Source organism: Oncorhynchus keta, chromosome 7 (assembly GCF_023373465.1).
Source record: "Oncorhynchus keta strain PuntledgeMale-10-30-2019 chromosome 7, Oket_V2, whole genome shotgun sequence".
NCBI lineage: Eukaryota > Metazoa > Chordata > Actinopteri > Salmoniformes > Salmonidae > Oncorhynchus > Oncorhynchus keta.
Genome location: NC_068427.1, coordinates 38042819 through 38061584, shown reverse-complemented (window position 1 = coordinate 38061584; position 18766 = coordinate 38042819). Strand labels below are relative to the sequence as shown.

The window sequence follows — 18766 nt, the reverse complement described above, 5'->3', positions numbered from 1 at the left end:
TCAGAGTGGACCGTGATCTGACAGTCACAGGGAAATGGAGCCTGGTCAGAGTGGACCGTGATCTGACAGTCACAGGGAAATGGACCTGGTCAGACCGTGATCTGACAGTTACAGGGAAATGGGGCCTGGTCAGCCTGGTCAGGGAAATGGGCCTGGACCGTGATCTGACAGTTACAGGGAAATGGAGCCTGGTCAGAGTGGACCGTGATCTGACAGTTACAGGGAAATGGAGCCTGGTCAGAGTGGACCGTGATCTGACAGTTACAGGGAAATGGAGCCTGGTCAGAGTGGACCGTGATCTGACAGTTACAGGGAAATGGAGCCTGGTCAGAGTGGACCGTGATCTGACAGTTACAGGGAAATGGAGCCTGGTCAGAGTGGACCGTGATCTGACAGTCACAGGGAAACTTCACGGCGGGGGTGCCTGCCTGCCTGTCAGGGACCAGTGGTGTAAATGGATCCTGGTAAGAAAGAGACTCTGAAACCCTCAACATTGAACTGCTTTCTGTGTCACTGTGACCCTACTATCTGCCTGTGAGTTTTGACTGTACTATGTGGGAGGTATTTGGTCTCCAGGGGTGTTTTGACTGTACTATGTGGGAGGTATTTGGTCTCCAGGGGTGTTTTGACTGTACTGAGAGGTATCTGGTCTCCAGGGGTGTTTTGACTGTACTATGTGGGAGGTATTTGGTCTCCAGGGGTGTTTTGACTGTACTGAGAGGTATCTGGTCTCCAGGGGTGTTTTGACTGTACTATGTGGGAGGTATTTGGTCTCCAGGGTTGTTTTGACTACTATATGGGAGGTATTGGGTCTCCAGGGGTGTTTTGACTGTACTATGTGAGAGGTATTTGGTCTCCAGGGGTGTTTTGACTGTACTATGTGGGAGGTATTTGGTCTCCAGGGGTGTTTTGACTGTACTATGTGGGAGGTATTTGGTCTCCAGGGGTGTTTTGACTGTACTTTGTGGGAGGTATTTAGTCTCCAGGGGTGTTTTGACTGTACTGAGAGGTATTTGATCTCCAGGGGTGTTTTGACTGTACTTTGTGGGAGGTATTTGGTCTCCAGGGGTGTTTTGACTGTACTATGTGGGAGGTATTTGGTCTCCAGGGGTGTTTTGACTGTACTTTGTGGGAGGTATTTGGTCTCCAGGGGTGTTTTGACTGTACTGGGAGGTATTTGGTCTCCAGGGGTGTTTTGACTGTACTATGTGGGAGGTATTTGGTCTCCAGGGGTGTTTTGACTGTACTTTGTGGGAGGTATTTGGTCTCCAGGGGTGTTTTGACTGTACTGTGTTGGAGGCATTTGGTCTCCAGGGGTGTTTTGACTGTACTATGTGGGAGGTATTTGGTCTCCAGGGAAATTTTGACTGTACTGTGTGGGAGTTATTTGGTCTCCAGGGGTGTTTTGACTGTACTATGTGGGAGGTATTTGGTCTCCAGGGGTGTTTTGACTGTAATATGTGGGAGGTATTTGAGGACAGCAGCACTGATCTCGGTGAACTCACAGATGTTGTTTCAGACTTCTGTAAACTTCTGTGTTGTCAATTGTGCCTACTAAAACCTGAAAAATCTTCTCTAACAATAAGCCTTGGGTATGAAAAAATCTAAAATCACTACTTAATAGGGAGAAGGCAGTTTATGCTGAGGGTGATAGACAGGCTTTAAGAGATGTACAACGTGAGATCAAAAGACAAATACTGGTGGACAAGGAGGCACACAAGCAAAGGGTGGAGAGGACCCTCTCCTTAGGAAACTCAAGGGTGGCCTGGCAAGGTCTTAAATCCATGTCTAGTGCCCCCCACATAGGCAGGGGGAAAACCAGTGCTGACCTTGGGAGACATGAGGGCCAGAACATGGCTAATGAACTGAATGTTTTCTTCTCAAGATTTGATTCAGACAACTTTATGTCAGAAGTAAACCAAATGGAAGCATCATTACAAATGTTTGAGAGGGTTGTTGTTCAACAGGATGATGTTTTGAAGTTGTTCAGGGGATGTAACGCACAAAAGCTCAGGCAAAATAAGTGGACATGTGTTAAAGCACTGTGCTGAACAACTGGCTGGTGTTTTTAACAGACATTTTCCAATCCTCGCTCGACCAGCAACACGTTCCAGTATTGTGGAAAAAATCAATAATTATACCCATTCCTAAAGCATCTAATCCCTCTGTGCTGAATGTCTACCGCCATCGAGAGGGTACCATCGAGACATCGAGAGGGTACCATCGAGACATCGAGAGGGTACCATCGAGACATCGAGAGGGTACCATCGAGACATCGAGAGGGTACCATCGAGACATCGAGAGGGTACCATCGAGACATCGAGAGGGTACCAAATCCCATGTCAGGGTTTTGTTTGTAGGACTTTTCTTCTTCCTTCAACACAATCCAGCCTTACATTCTGGCACAGAGACTAATTCTGGACTTCTCCTTAGATGGGGGGCTGGTTTTGTGGCTGTTGGACTTCCTGAGCCTGATGACACTGCCTTGATCAGCCTGTTGCATGATGAAAAACAAGGAACACCATGGCCCGGTCCTAAATAACTTTGTAGAGTGGTGTGATAAATCACACATCTATCAGAGGCCAGAACCTAGAGATTGTAGAGGAATACAAATATCTGGGTGTCCTCTTGGACGATAAGCTTCAGTGGAGTAAATGTACAGACGTGATCTACAAAAAGGGTCAACAGAGCCTGTACTTTCTAAAAAAAAAGCTGGGATCTTTTAATGTTGACTGTACTATACTGACTCTGTTTTACACATTTTTCATTGAGAGTATTTTTACTTTGCTATTGTTTGTTGGTTTGGCAATGCCACTGTCAGCCAGAGAAATATGCTGAGAAGGATTATCACCACAGCAAGCAAGGTACTTGGAGTCAAACAGACAGGCCTGGATGAGATCTTTAAGGTCAGAGCCCTCCGCAATGCTCACAAAATCATTTTAGACACATGCCACACCCTGTACCCGGACCGCATAAATGCTTGCTCAGGGCCTCCTGAGTGGCGCAGTGGTCTAAGGCACTACTTCGCAGTGCTAGCTGCGTTACTACAGATCGAGGTTAGATACCGGGCTTTGCAGCAGTCGGCCGTGAACAGGAGAACGATGAGGCGACGCACAAATGGCCCAACGTCGTCCAGGTTAGGGAAGGTTTGGCCGGATCTTGTTTGGCCGGTCCTTGTCCCATCGCGCTCTAGCGACTACTGTGGCAGGCTGGGTACATGCATGCTGACACGGTCACTAGGTGTACGGTGTTTCCCCTGACACATTTGTGCTGCTGGCTTCCGGGGTTAAGCGTGCAGTGCGGCTTGGCGGGGAAGTGTTTCAGAGGACGCATGGTTCTCGACTTTTGCCTCTCCCGAGTCCATACGGGAGTTGAAGCAATGGGACAAGATTGTAACTACCAACTGGAATTGTGGAGAAAAAGGGGGTAAAATACATACAAAAAAAGAAATACTTGCTCAGTCCGCGCAAAATTATTACCTCAGAATTGCTCTCCAAGGACAGTGTTTTTGACAGTGACAATCTGCTGACGACCTGCTTCAGAGGACTGAAAAGACTGGAAAGAGAACACTCTTTCTTGACTATGTATTTGTCTTTTTGGGGTGGCAGGTAGCCTAGTGGTTAGAGCGTTGGGCCACTAACCAAAAGGTTGCTGGATCGAATCCCCGAGCTGATAAGGTCGTTCTGCCCCTGAACAAGGCAATTCTTATTTACAATGACGGCCTGCCAGGGAAAAGTGGGTTACACTGTTACACTGTTCCCTGGCAGGCCGTCTTTGTAAATAAGAATTTGTTCTTAACTGACTTGCCTACATTTATATACAGTGGGGCAAAAAAGTATTTAGTCAGCCACCAATTGTGCAAGTTCTCCCACTTAAAAAGATGAGAGAGGCCTGTAATTTTCATCATAGGTACACTTTAACTATGACAGACAAAATTAGAAGAAAAAAAATCCAGAAAATCACATTGTAGGATTTTTAATGAATTTATTTGCAAATTATGGTGGAAAATAAGTATTTGGTCAATAACAAAAGTTTATCTCAATACTTTGTTATATACCCTTTGTTGTCAATGACAGAGGTCAAACGTTTTCTGTAAGTCTTCACAAGGTTTTCACACACTGTTGCTGGTATTTTGGCCCATTCCTCCATGCAGATCTCATCTAGAGCAGTGATGTTTTGGGGCTGTTCCTGGGCAACACGGACTTTCAACTCCCTCCAAAGATTTTCTATGGGGTTGAGATCTGGAGACTGGCTAGGCCACTCCAGGACCTTGAAATGCTTCTTACGAAGCCACTCTTTCATTGCCCGGGCGGTGGGTTTGGGATCATTGTCATGCTGAAAGACCCAGTCATGTTTCATCTTCAATGCCCTTGCTGATGGAAGGAGGTTTTTGCTCAAAATCTCACGATACATGGCCCCATACATTCTTTCCATTACACGGATCAGTCGTCCTGGTCCCTTTGCAGAAAAACAGCACCAAGCGGAGGTTAATAGGTAATATATATGATAATAATAATAATAATATTGGTACCCTTAGGTACCATCTGGAGGAAATCCAGAATGGTCACGCTCTACAGCGTGACTACCAATCCAAGCAACCGGAGCCCTGTACTCACAGGAGTAAAGACGATAGGTTTCAGACCATGCCTCCCTCATGTGTCCCTCAGTCTTCTCCTCTTGGCCATTCGGCACAGAGTAATATTGCGCCTCTTGGCCGACAACAACAAGGCTTGACTTCTCCTCTTGGCCTTTCGGCCCCAATCTCTCCACAGGATGAAGCCAACCCTCTCTGCTCGCTTGGCGCGGAATACCTTGACAAACTCATCAAGAATTTCCCCACCTTTGAGGTCATCATTCCAGGTCAGCCAAACGATATTGAGATGTTCCTCGCTGACATAGAGGACGCGTTGGATAGCTACACGAACACTACGGGTTGTGACAGGGTTTAACTGTTGAAGCGAACATCGAATAGACACATGACAAGGTTCATTAGTCTACAACAGCAACACGTGCTAAATGACTACGCTAAACTTGCCACAGCTTTGAAATTAGAATTCAGTGGTTCTACGACTCGCAAAATCAGGCCTATTACTGTTGTGTCATCGGCAAACTTAATGATGGTGTTGGAGTCGTGCCTGGCCGTGCAGTCATGAGTGAACAGGGAGTACAGGAGGGGACAGAGCACGCATCGCTGAGGGCCCCCTGTGTTGAGGATCAGCGTGGCAGATGTCTTGTTACCTACCCTTACCACCTGGGAGCAGCCCGTCAGGAAGTCTAGGATCCAGTTGCAGAGGGAGGTGTTTAGTCCCAAAGTCCTTAGCTTATTGATGAGCTTTGAGGGCCCTATGGTGTTGAACGATGAGATGTAGTCAATGAATAGCGTTCTCGCATAGGTGTTTCTTTGGTCCAGGTGGGAAAGGGCAGTGTGGAGTGCAATAGAGATTGCATAATCTGTGGATCTGTTGGGGCGGTATGCAAATTGGAGTGGGTCTAGGGTTTCTGGGAGAATGTTGTTGATGTGAGCCATGACCAGCATTTTAAAGCACTTCATGGCTACAGACGTGAGTGCTACGTGTTGGTAGTCATTTAGGCAGGTTACCTTAGTGTTCTTGGGCACAGGCACTATGGTGGTCTGCTTAAAACATGTTGGTATTACAGACTCAGTCAGGGACAGGTTGAAAACGTCAGTGAAGACACTTGCCAATTGGTCAGAGCATGCTCGCAGTACATGTTAATATTGGCCTGTTTAAAGGTCTTACTCACATTGGCTGCGGAGAGCGTGATCACAGTCTTCCGGAACATCTGGTGCTCTCATGCATTGTTTCAGTGTTATTTGCCTCAAAGAGAGCATAGAAGTAGTTTAGCTCGTCTGGTAGGGTCGTGTCACTGGGTAGCTCTCGGCTGTGCTTCCCTTTGTAGTCTGTAATGGTTTGCAAGCTCTGCCACATCCGACGCACATCAGAGCCGGTGTAGTATGATTCAATCTTAGTCCCCACCAAGCGGGTGGAGAGAAATGACAGTGGACAGAAAAATGTACGCTTTAAAGTTAATTTCCTACAATTCTACACATTTTGTCATGTGGCGTAGCGAAAATGTTGCCGTTTCAAAGCAAGTTTTCTGCAGTTCTACACATTTTGCCATGGGGCGAAGAGACAATTGAGCAATTTATAACAAATGTCATGTCATTCTACTAATTTTGCCATTGGGAAGAGAGACATTATTGCAGTTTTAAAGCAGGTTTGCTTCCGGTATACACATTTTACCATGGGGTGGAGAGAAAATGTTGTAATTTTAAAGCTAATTTCCTTTAATTATACACATTTATACTTTTGGGTGTCAGGGAAAATGTATGGAGTAAATGTACATTATTTTCTTTAGAAATGTAGTGAAGTAAAAGAAAAGTTGTCAAAAATATAAATAGTAAAGTAAAGTACAGATACCCCCAAAACTACTAAAGTAGTACTTTAAAGTATTTTTACTCAAGTACTTTACACCACTGGTATTCGGACATGATTACTATACGTTTAGATAATTGGTTAGACTAACTTAACAATCTAAACAATGTTAGCTGACATGGGCTAACTGAGTGACAAAACAGGAGAAATAATATATGCCATTTAGCAGACGCTTTTATCCAAAGCGACTTACAGTCATGTGTGCATACATTCTACGTATGGGTGGTCCCGGGAATCGAACCCACTACCCTGGCGTTACAAGCGCCATGCTTGAGCTACAGAAGGACCACAGAAAAACTGAACATTGCTGATGCACAACCACATTTAGAACTTGCACCTTGTGTATTCTACTAATCTAACTCTCAACAGCAAGTTGAAACCCTGACTGAGTTTCCCCCCCCAAAAAAAATTAAGAAAAACACATTTTGGGTTGGGTCCTCTAACTGCCGGGGGCCCTAGGCGACTGCTTACACACTCTATGCAACTTTGAAAGTCAACACAAAACAACACAATGACTCAGAATAGAAAAGAAGAGTGTGTAAACTCCACAGACATCCACCCCACATATGCTCTCTCTAATTCTCTCTTTCTTTCTTTCTCTCTCTCGGAGGACCTGAGCCCTAGGACCGTGCCCCAGGACTACCTGACATGATGACTCCTTGCTGTCCCCAGTCCACCTGACCGTGCTGCTGCTCCAGTTTCAACTGTTCTGCCTTATTATTATTCGACCATGCTGGTCATTTATGAACATTTGAACATCTTGGCCATGTTCTGTTATAATCTCCACCCGGCACAGCCAGAAGAGGACTGGCCACCCCACATAGCCTGGTTCCTCTCTAGGTTTCTTCCTAGGTTTTGGCCTTTCTAGGGAGTTTTTCCTAGCCACCGTGCTTCTACACCTGCATTGCTTGCTGTTTGGGGTTTTAGGCTGGGTTTCTGTACAGCACTTTGAGATATCAGCTGATGTACGAAGGGCTATATAAATAAATTTGATTTGATTTGACATACTAGGCTGTATACACACTCACTAGTCCTGTACAGTATATTGTACCTCTTTAATGTGCAGGAAGTCCTTGGCATCGAAGGAGATGGCGGTTCCTGCCACAGGGACATCCTCATCCAGGGCTCCACAGTAACTGATGTTAGTCTTCACAGCAAAGGCCACCGCTTTGGCCTGAGACGATACAGGAAACGCCATGTATAAGAACAGTGCCTAGCCTAGCTAGATAAGCTCAACCATAACCCAGTGGGCAAAATGTTCTGCAAATATACCAGTTCTGGTTGTAATGTGGTTTTAATAAATAACTTAATTTCAACCAGCCTTGCCTACTGGGACCTTTCCAATGATAGGTTCAGAACAAGGCCCCTGTGTGCCTAGTATAGCATAAGGCTCCACAGTGGAACACCCTGCAGGTGTCTCACCTTGGCCCTCTCCAGCTGTACAGCAGCCTGCTGCTCCTTCTCCAGCTTTCCGCCTGCCGGTTCCTCCTCCAAGGAGACATCTGAGTCCGATGGTCGGCTAGTGTAGGAGTCAGCTGAACCCTGCAGAGGGACAATATAACAGTCAGGTAACAGTCAGGTAACAGGCAGGCATCAGGCAGGAAAGAAGACAACAGTAAAATGGTCGGCTAGTGTAAGAGTCAGCTGAACCCTGCAGAGGGACAATATAACAGTCAGGTAACAGTCAGGTAACAGGCAGGCAATAGGCAGGAAAGAAGACAACAGTAAAATGGTCGGCTAGTGTAAGAGTCAGCTGAACCCTGCAGAGGGACAATATAACAGTCAGATAACAGTCAGGTAACAGTTAGATAATAGCCAGGCAACAAGACAACAGTAAAATGATTGGCTAGTGTAGGAGTCAGCTGAACCCTATAAATGGCCAAGACATTTGTGACATTTGTCCCTGAAAAAGGTGACATATTTTTGCTGTCTGAACCCCTCTGTAGTTGTCATTGTTATTATGATGAATGTTTACCATGCTTACACAGGTCAGTGAGGAATGTTTACCATGCTTACACAGGTCAGTGAGGAATGTTTACCATGCTTACACAGGTCAGTGAGGAATGTTTACCATGCTTACACAGGTCAGTGAGGAATGTTTACCATGCTTACACAGGTCAGTGAGGAATGTTTACCATGCTTACACAGGTCAGTGAAGTTTGTGAGCTGTATCATCACTATGAAAGCTGTAATCCTGAACAGATAAAAGGCTAGCTATATGGTTACCCTACAGTATTTTGATTTGAACATATTTAACTAGGCAAATCAGTTAAGAACAAACTCTTATTTACAATGACGGCCTACCCCGACCAAACCCTAACCCGGACAGACGACGCCGGGCCAATTGTGCGCCGCTCTATGGGACTCCCAATCACTGCCGGTTGTGATACGCCTGGAATCAAACCAGGGTCTGTAGTGATGCCTCTTTCACTGAGAAGCGGTGCCTTAGACCGCTGCGCCACTCAGTAGCCCATGTCCTAATATTGTCAGAATGTACTGAGCACTGAGTGAAGGTGGCTATGATAGGCCTGTAGCCAGGTGCAAGAGAGGTGGAGTCCGTACGTTGCGTGGGCGGGAATATGCCTCTCCAAGCAGGATCACAGGGACCCTGATTAAAGCTGGTGAGCCGGGAGACACAACTCACAAATATTGGAATGTTTTTGAAGCCCACAGCTGGAGAGCGGTGAGCAACCCAGCCGATCTTAGTTGAAGTGATCACATTGGAAACCACATTAAGTGGAGAGAGAGTGGGAATAAAGAGAGACTGGCTGGATCAATACTGCATGAGGAGGAACTGAACAGTGAGATAGACACAAACAGAGAAAGAGAGGAGACAGAGAGAGAGAAAAATACAGAGTGAGAAAGAGAGAGACAGGCAGAGAGAGAGAAAGAGACAGAAAAAGAGTGAAAGACAGAGAGAGAGACAGAAAGACAGAGAGAGAGCGCGAAGGAGAGAGACAAAGAGAGACAGACAGAGAGAGACAAAGAGAGATAGACAAAGAGAGAGAGATAAAGAGAGAGAGACAGACAGAAAGAGAGAGAAAGAGACAGAAAGAGAGTGAAAGACAGAGAAAGACAGAAAGACAGTGAGAACGAGACAGAGAGAGAGCGAAGGAGAGAGAGACAAAGAGAGAGAGAGAGAGAAAGAGAGACAGACAGAAAGAGAGCGAGAGAGAGAGAGAGAGAGAGAGAGAGAGAGAGACACAGATATTTCCCTCAGATTACACAGACCCACAAATAATTCAAAAAAAAATCTCAGACTGAAGGGAGCAGAGTGAACTAGCGTTAGAACTGTGAGTGAGTGACAGGGTAGATGATCAGTTCAACCACCATGACGTGCAGTATAGTGTGGTTGGTCATTACAACTTCTACTAGATTCACTGGAAGCAGCAGTGGGATTCATTTATCTAAAAGGTTCAAAGAAAGCTTGGTCAACGTCTGTTGCCTTTTTAGGCCCGATGCAACAAGGTTAATCAACCTTCAAGGGGATTGTTCCTTTTGTGTGGGATCTTTTGATTCCTGGATCAAAGTAGTCTATTGCTAATGTATTCAATAGTCATTTCTCAGAAGAGCACAGGTCTGATTAGAATGAGACAATAAGAGAGACAGAGAGAGAGAGTGGGGCAGAGAGAGGGGAGGGAGAGAGTGAAAGAGAGAGCGAAAGAGAGAGCGAGAGAGGGAGGGAGAGCAAGCAAAAGAGAGAGGGAGGAGAAAGAGAGACAGAGACAGAGACAGAGAGATAGTGTGTCGCGGTCTCTGTCTCCCTGGGTGGGGGTGGATGCGGTGGCTGGGTCCCCCACCCAGCCTCAGGCAGAGCCAGTCTCATGTCATTACGATCAGAAGAGCTGCCCCCCAGATGCCACAGACAGCACACACACACCACCCTTTCTCTTGTTAACGAGTCAATGGCGGGTGGGAGAGTTCCCCGGTACAACACCCACTCACTCAGTCAGAGTGGGAAAGACAGAACGAGAAAGTGTGATGTGGAGATAGAGGAAGCTATAGGGACATACTGAACATAAATAGAAAGTAGGGGCTGAAAAGAAAGTGGGATAGTGACAGAAAGAGAAGGGGAGAAAGAGGGAGAAAGACAAAGAGGGGGATATTGAGAGAGGGGAAAGAGAGGGAGAGAGAGGTAGGGTGAGATAGGGATGCAGCCCCACTCTCTTCAACATATTGAAGACGGAAGTTTACATACACCTTAGCCAAATACATCCTGACATTTAATCCTAGTAAAAATTCCCTGTCTTAGGTCAGTTAGGATCACCACTTTATTTTAAGAATGTGAAATGTCAGAATAAAAGAGACAATGATTTTTTTCAGCTTTTATTTCTTTCATCACATTCCCAGTGGGTCAGAAGTTTACATACACTCAATTAGTACTTGGTAGCATTGCCTTTAAATTGTTTAACTTGGGTCAAATGTTTTGGGTAGCCTTCCACAAGCTTCCCACAATAAGTTAGGTGAACTTTGGCCCATTCCTCCTGACAGAGCTGGTGTAACTGAGTTAGGTTTGTAGGCCTCCTTGCTCACACACACTTTTTCAGTTCTGCTCACATATTTTCTATAGGATTGAGGTCAGGGCTTTGTGATGGCCACTCCAAAACCATCCCCAAACAGAAACCATGGATTGATGGCAGCATTCGCGCAAAACTGAAAGTGCGAACCACTGCTTTTAATCAAGGCAAGGCGAATGGAAACATGACCGAATACAAACAGTGTAGCTATTCTCTCCGCAAGGCAATCATACAAGCTAAGCGTCAGTATAGAGACAATGTAGAGTCGCAATTCAACGGCTCGGACACGAGAGGTATTTGGCAGGGTCTACAGTCAATCACGGACTACAAAAAGAAAACCAGCCCCGTCGCGGACCACAATGTCTTGCTCCTAGACAAACTAAAAACTTCTTCGCTCACTTTGACACGGCCCACTACCAAAACCTGTGGGCTCTCCTTCACTGCAGCCAACGTGAGTAAAACATTTAAACGTGCTAACCCTCGCAAAACTGCCGGCCCAGATGGCATCCCTAGCTGCGTCCTCAGAGCATGCACAGACCAGCTGGCTGGTGTGTTTACGGACATATTCAATCAATTCATATCCCAGTATGCTGTTCCCACATGCTTCAAGAGGGCCACCATTGTTCCTGTTCCCAAGAAAGCTAAGGTAACTGAGCTAAATGACTATCGCCCCATAGCACTCACTTCCATCATCATGAAGTGCTTTGAGAGACTAGTCAAGGACCATATCACCTCCACCCTACCTGACACCCTAGACCCACTCCAATTTGCTTACCACCCCAATAGGTCCACAGACAACACAATCGCAACCGCACTGCACACTGCCATAAACCATCAGGACAAGAGGAATACTTATGTAAGAATGCTGTTCATCGACTAGAGCTCAGCATTTAACATCATAGTACCCTCCAAACTCGTCATTAAGCTTGAGACCCTGGGTCTCGACCATTCCCTGTGCAACTGGGTCCTGGACTTCCTGACGGGCCGCCCCCAGGTGTTGAGGGTAGGAAACAACATCTACATGATCCTCAACACTGGGGCCCCACAAGGGTGCGTTCTCAGCCCTCTCCTGTACTCCCTGTTCACCCATGACTGCGTGGCCATGCACGCCTCCAACTCAATCATCAAGTTTGCAGATGACACTACAGTGGTAGGCTTGATTACCAAACAACGACGAGACGGCCTATAGGGAGGAAGTAAGGGCCCTCGAAGTGTGGTGTCAGGAAAATAACCTCACACTCAATTTCAACAAAACAAAGGAGATGAAACAGCAGAGGGAACAGCCCCCTATCCACATCAACGGGACAGTAGTGGAGAAGGTGGAAAGTTTTAAGTTAATCTGCGTACACATCACGGACAAACTGAAATGGTCCACCCACACAGACAGCGTGGTAAGGAGGCTGAAGAAATTCGGCTTGTCACCAAAAACACTCACAAACTTTTACAGATGCACAATTGAGAGCATCCTGTCGAGCTGTATCGCTGCCTGGTACAGCAATTGCTCCACCCACAACTGTAAGGCTCTCCAGAGGGTGGTGAGGTCTGCACAACACATCACCGGGGGCAAACTACCTGCCCTCCAGGACACCTACACCACCCGATGTCACAGGAAGGCCAAAAAGATCATCAAAGACAACAACCACCCGAGCCACTGCCTGTTCACCCCGCTATCATCCAGAAGGTGAGGTCAGTACAGGTGCATCAAAGCTAGGACCGAGAGACTGAAAAACAGCTTTTATCTCAAGGTCATCAGACTGTTAAACAGCTATCACTAACATTGAGTGGCTGCTGCCAACATACTGACTCAACTCTAGCCACTTTAATAATAAAACATTGGATGTAATAAATGTGTTACTAGCCACTTTAAACAATGACACTTTTTATCATGTTTACATACCCTACATTACTCATCTCATTTGTATATACTGCACTCTATACCATCTACTGCATCTTGCCTATGCCGTTCGGTGTAACGTTTCTCTTCTATCTCCTCTGACGAAGAGGTGGAACAAGGATCGGACCAAAATGCAGCGTGATGATGATTAATGATATATTTTAATGAAGGAAAAACTATACATGCAGAAACTACAAAAATAAATGAAATTAAATAATGAAAACCGAAACAGCCCTATCTGGTGCAAACACAAAGACAGGAACAATCACCCACGAAACACTCAAAGAATATGGCTGCCTAAATATGGTTCCCAATCAGAGACAATGAAAATCACCTGACTCTGATTGAGAACCGCCTCAGGCAGCCATAGACTACGTAGACACCCCACAAAACCCCAAGACAAAAACACACCACAATAACCCATGTCACACCCTGGCCTGACCGAAATAAAATGAAGAATAAACATAATATATTTCGACCAGAGCGTGACATTCGGCCATAACTCATCTATATATTTTTATGTACATATTCTTATTCATTCCTTTACACTTGTGTGTGTATTAGGTACTTGTTGTAAAATTGTTAGATTACTTGTTAGATATTACTACATGGTCGGAACTAGAAGCACAAGCATTTCGCTACACTCACATTAACATCTGCTAACCATGTGTGTGACAAATCAAATTTGATTTGATTTTGATTTGACTTTGTTGTCCTTAAGCCACTTTGCAACAACTTTGGAAGTATGCTTGTGGTCATTGTCCATTTGGAAGACCCATTTGCAACCAAGCTCTAACATCCTTACCGATGTCTTGAGATGTTGCTTCAATATAGCCACAGAATTTTCCCTCCTCATTATGCCATCTATTTTGTGAAGTGCACCAGTCCCTCCTCAGACCAGAGAACATTTCTCCAAAACGTACAATCTTTGTCCCCATGTGCAGTTGCAAACCGTAGTCTGGCTTTTTATGGCAGTTTTGGAGCAATGGCTTCTTCCTTGCTGAGCGGCCTTTCAGGTTATGTCGATATAGGACTCGTTTTACTGTGTATATACATACTTTTGTACCTGTTTCCTCCAGCATCTTCACAAGGTCCTTTGCTCCAAAGTACGTTCATCTCTAGGAGACAGAAGGCGTCTCCTTCCTGAGCAGTATGACAGCTATGTGGTCCATGGTGTTTATACTTGCGTACTATTGTTTGTACAGATGAATGTGGTACCTTCAGGCATATGGAAATTGCTCCCAAGAATGAACCTGACTTGTGGAGGTATACAAATGTTTTTCTGAGCTCTTGGCTGATTTATTTTGATTTTCCCATGATGTCAAGCAAAGAGGCACTGAGTTTGAAGGAAGGCCTTGAAATACATCCACAGGTACACCTCCAATTAATTAAAATGATGTCAATTAGCCATCAGAAGCTTCTAAAGCCATGACATAATTTTCTGTAATTTTCCAAGCTGTTTAAAGGCACAGTCAACTTAGTGTATGTGAACTTCTGACCCACTGGAATTGTGATACAGTGAATTATAAGTGAAATAATCTGTCTGTAAACAATTTTTGGAAAAATTACTTGTGTCAGACCTGGGGCCTGACAGTAAATCTCAGTAAGACCAAAATAATGGTGTTCAAAAAAAAGGTCTAGTTACAACGACCACAAATACAAATTCCATCTAGACACCATTGCCAGAAAGGCCTTCTAAACCATCAAAAGGAACATACAATTCAACATACCAATTAGGAAGGATCTGGCCAAAAATACTGGAATCAGTTATAGAACCCATTTCTCTTCATGGTTGTGAGGTCTGGGGTCCGCTCAACCAACCAAGAATTCACAAAATGAAACAAATTGAGACTCTGCATGCAGAATTCTGCAAAAATATCCCTAGTGTACAACGTAAAACACTAAATATTGCATGCAGAGCAGAATTCGGCCGATACCCACTAATTATCAAAATCCAGAAAGAGCTGTTCAATTCTACAACCACCTAAAAGGAAGCGATTCCCAAACCTTCCATAACAAAGCCATCGCCTACAGAGATGAACCTGGAGAAGAGGCTCCTAAGCAAGCTGGTCCTGGGGATCTGTTCACAAACACAAACACACCCCACAGAGCCCCAGGAAAGCAACACAATTAGACCCAACCAAATCATGAGAAAAAAAAAGAGAATTACTTGACACATTGGAAAGAATTAACAAAAAAACAGAGCAAACTAGAATGCTATTTGGCCCTAAACAGAGAGTACACAGTGGCAGAATACCTGACCACTGTGACTGACCCAAACTTAAGGAAAGCTTTGACTATGTACCGACTCAGTGAGCATAGCCTTGCAATTGAGAAAGGCCGCCGTAGGCAGACCTGGCTCTCAAGAGAAGACAGGCTATGTGCACACTGCCCACAAAATGAGGTGGAAACTGAGCTCCATTTCCTAACCTCCTGCCAAATGTATGACCATATTAGAGACACATATTTCCCTCAGATTCCATAGATCCACAAAGACTTTGAAAATAAGCCCAATTTTGATAAACACTCATATTGTAAGGGATTTCCTCCTCTTCTTCCGAAGAGGAGAGGCGAAAAGGATCAGAGGACCAATATGCAGCGTGGTAAGTGTCCATGGTTCTTTTAATACGGAAATGTACACATGAACAACTGACTACAAAAACAAGAAACGTGAAAACCCCAAACAGTCCTATCTGGTGCAAACACAGAGACAGGAACAATCACCCACAAACACACAGTGAAACCCAGGCTACCTAAGTATGATTCTCAATCAGAGACAACTAATGACACCTGCCTCTGATTGAGAACCATACTAAGCCGAAACATAGAAATACCCAAATCATAGAAAAACAAACATAGACTGCCCACCCCAACTCACGCCCTGACCATACTAAATAATGACAAAACAAAGGAAATAAAGGTCAGAACGTGACACATATCTACTGGGTGAAATACCACAGTGTGCCATCACAGCAGCAAGATGTGTGACCTGTTCCCACAAGAAAATGTTAACCAATGAAGAACAAACACCATTGTAAATACAACCAATATTTATGTTTATTTATTTTCCCTTTTGTACTTTAACTAGTTGCACATCGTTACAACACTGTATATAGACATAATATGACATTTGAAATGTCTTTATTCTTCAGGAACTTCTGTGAGTTTAATGTTCACTGTTAATTGTTATTGTTTATTTCACTTCAGTTTATTATCTACTTCACTTGCTTTGGCAATGTTAACATAGGTTTCCCATGCCAGTAAAGCCCCTTGAATTGAATTGAGAGATAGAGACAGACACATAAAGAGGGACAGAGAGAGAAAGACAGACAGATAGAGAGGGACAGAGAGAGATACAGACACATAAAGAGGGACAGAGAGATAGAGAGGGACAGAGAGATAGAGAGGGACAGAGAGATAGAGAGACAGACAGATAAAGAGGGACAGAGAGAGAGACAGACAGATAAAGAGGGACAGAGAGAGATACAGACACATAAAGAGGGACAGAGAGATAGAGAGGGACAGAGAGATAGAGAGGGACAGACAGATAAAGAGGGACAGAGAGAGACAGACAGATAAAGAGGGACAGAGAGAGAGACAGACAGATAAAGAGGGACAGAGAGAGAGACAGACAGATAAAGAGGGACAGATAGAGAGACAGACACAAAGAGGGACAGAGAGAGAGAGAGACAGACACATAAAGAGGGACAGAGATAGAGAGACAGACAGATAAAGAGGGACAGATAGAGAGACAGACACAAAGAGGGACAGAGAGAGAGACAGACACATAAAGAGGGACAGAGAGAGATAGAGACAGACACAAAGAGGGACAGAGAGAGAGACAGACATATAAAGAGGGACAGAGAGAGAGACAGACATATAAAGAGGGACAGAGAGAGATCTAGACAGACACATAAAGAGGGACAGAGAGAGAGACAGACACATAAAGAGGGACAGAGAGAGATAGAGACAGACACAAAGAGGGACAGAGAGAGAGACAGACAGATAAAGAGGGACAGAGAGAGAGACAGACATATAAAGAGGGACAGAGAGAGATAGAGACAGACACAAAGAGGAACAGAGAGAGAGAGACAGACAGATAAAGAGGGACAGAGAGAGAGACAGACACATAAGAGGGACAGAGAGAAAGAGAAAGACAAACACATAAAGAGGGACAGAGAGATAGAGACAGACACATAAAGAGGGACAGAGAGAAAGAGAAAGACAGATAAAGAGGGACAGAGAGAAAGAGAAAGACAGATAAAGAGGGACAGAGAGAGAGACAGACACATCAAGAGGGACAGATAGAGAGACAGACAGATAAAGAGGGACAGACAGATAAAGAGGGACAGAGAGAGAGACAGACAAATAAAGAGGGACAGACAGATAAAGAGGGACAGAGAGAGAGACAGACAGATAAAGAGGGACAGACAGATAAAGAGGGACAGAGAGAAAGACAGACAGATAAAGAGGGACAGAGAGATAGAGACAGACACATAAAGAGGGACAGAGAGAGAGACAGAAAAAGACTAAAAGCAGCACAGCGAAGCCCCAAATGCCAGAACACAGCACATGCCTGCTGTGAGGGGGTGGATGATTGTGAGGGGAGCCGAGGGGACTCATATTTCAGGCCTCCTGACGAAGGTGCTGCAAGGCATCAGCGGTGGCGGTGACGATGATCAGCTCAGTGTGCAGTCACAAAGACAACTGATATAACTCAGTTCTGGGACACGATGTGTCTACTGTGACGTGTGATGTTGCTAAGGAGAAGACAAGGCGCACATCCTACCTCGAGACAAGCACGATCATAATGACACGTAATAAGTTGCTCATTATGCCCTTGGCAGGGTTTAATCTGTGCAGATACTGTGCAGACAACTACTGATTAACACTGGCTGTCTGTCCACTTGGCCTATCACATTGTAGGCTACTGTACACAGGCCCCATAGCATCAGCATCACCATCAGCCACTCGTCACCCCCTGCCCCTTGACCCCAGTCAGTCATGTGACCACATTACATGTTACATAAGGACAGCAGGCTGAGTGACGAGAGAGAAGAGGGCCACTATCATCTCCACTACTGCTCCTGCTGCTACTACTGCTGAAATTCATATTCTCTCTCTCTCTCTGACAAACGATCTTAGGCACTGCGTATATCAACCACGACCACCACTTTCTCTTCCATTCGCTCACAAAATGATTCAGTGTCTGTATCATTTCCCCATGCAATAACCTGTGAAGAACAGCAACCTCCCCCTCTCCTGTGTGGACAGTGTGGACTATGGAGCTCCATTGGCTTTCACAACAATAAATACCTAACAACACAGGGACATTTGGAGACATGGAGGGTTCTGTAGATATACTGTGTGACATGTTGTAACACACATGATGTCACAACCATGTGAGGCATGACATTCCTTTGGCCTATTTACATATATGGGCTGTAGGGTTTTCCACTGTACAATACTGAATAAAGCCAGCAGAGTAGCATGTTTCTCTGTGTACCAGCGATGGGCCTATACCGCCACCTCTCCTATCCACTCTTAACCCAACCTCTACCTCTATCCCCAGCTCTCAACCTAACCTCCACCTCTCCTCCCTGCTCTCAACCTAACCTCCACCTCTCCTCTCTGCTCTCAACCTAACCTCCACCTCTCCTCTCTGCTCTCAACCTAACCTCCACCTCTCATCCCTGCTCTCAACCTAACCTCCACCTCTCCTCCCTGCTCTCAACCTAACCTCCACCTCTCCTCCCTGCTCTCAACCTAACCTCCACCTCTCCTCCCTGCTCTCAACCTAACCTCCACCTCTCTTCTCCAATCTCAACCGAACCACCTCTCCTCTCTGCTCTCAACCTAATCTCCGGTCTCCTCTCCACTCTTAACCTAACCTCCACCTC

The 18766-nt window shown here is 45.2% G+C and overlaps 1 protein-coding gene across 2 annotated transcripts in view; it reads right to left on the bottom strand.

Moving 5' to 3' along the window:
* The window catches only part of LOC118386349 (voltage-dependent L-type calcium channel subunit beta-4-like), an 89286-nt gene that overhangs the window by 17881 nt on the left and 52639 nt on the right, over positions 1 to 18766 (bottom strand). For both annotated transcript variants that reach the window (XM_052522734.1, XM_052522735.1), the window contains 2 exons: positions 7878 to 7997; positions 7507 to 7629 (listed from right to left, as the gene is read on the bottom strand). In XM_052522734.1, the coding sequence (XP_052378694.1) occupies positions 7507 to 7629; positions 7878 to 7997 (243 nt within the window). The remainder of the gene's footprint in view (positions 1 to 7506; positions 7630 to 7877; positions 7998 to 18766) is intronic.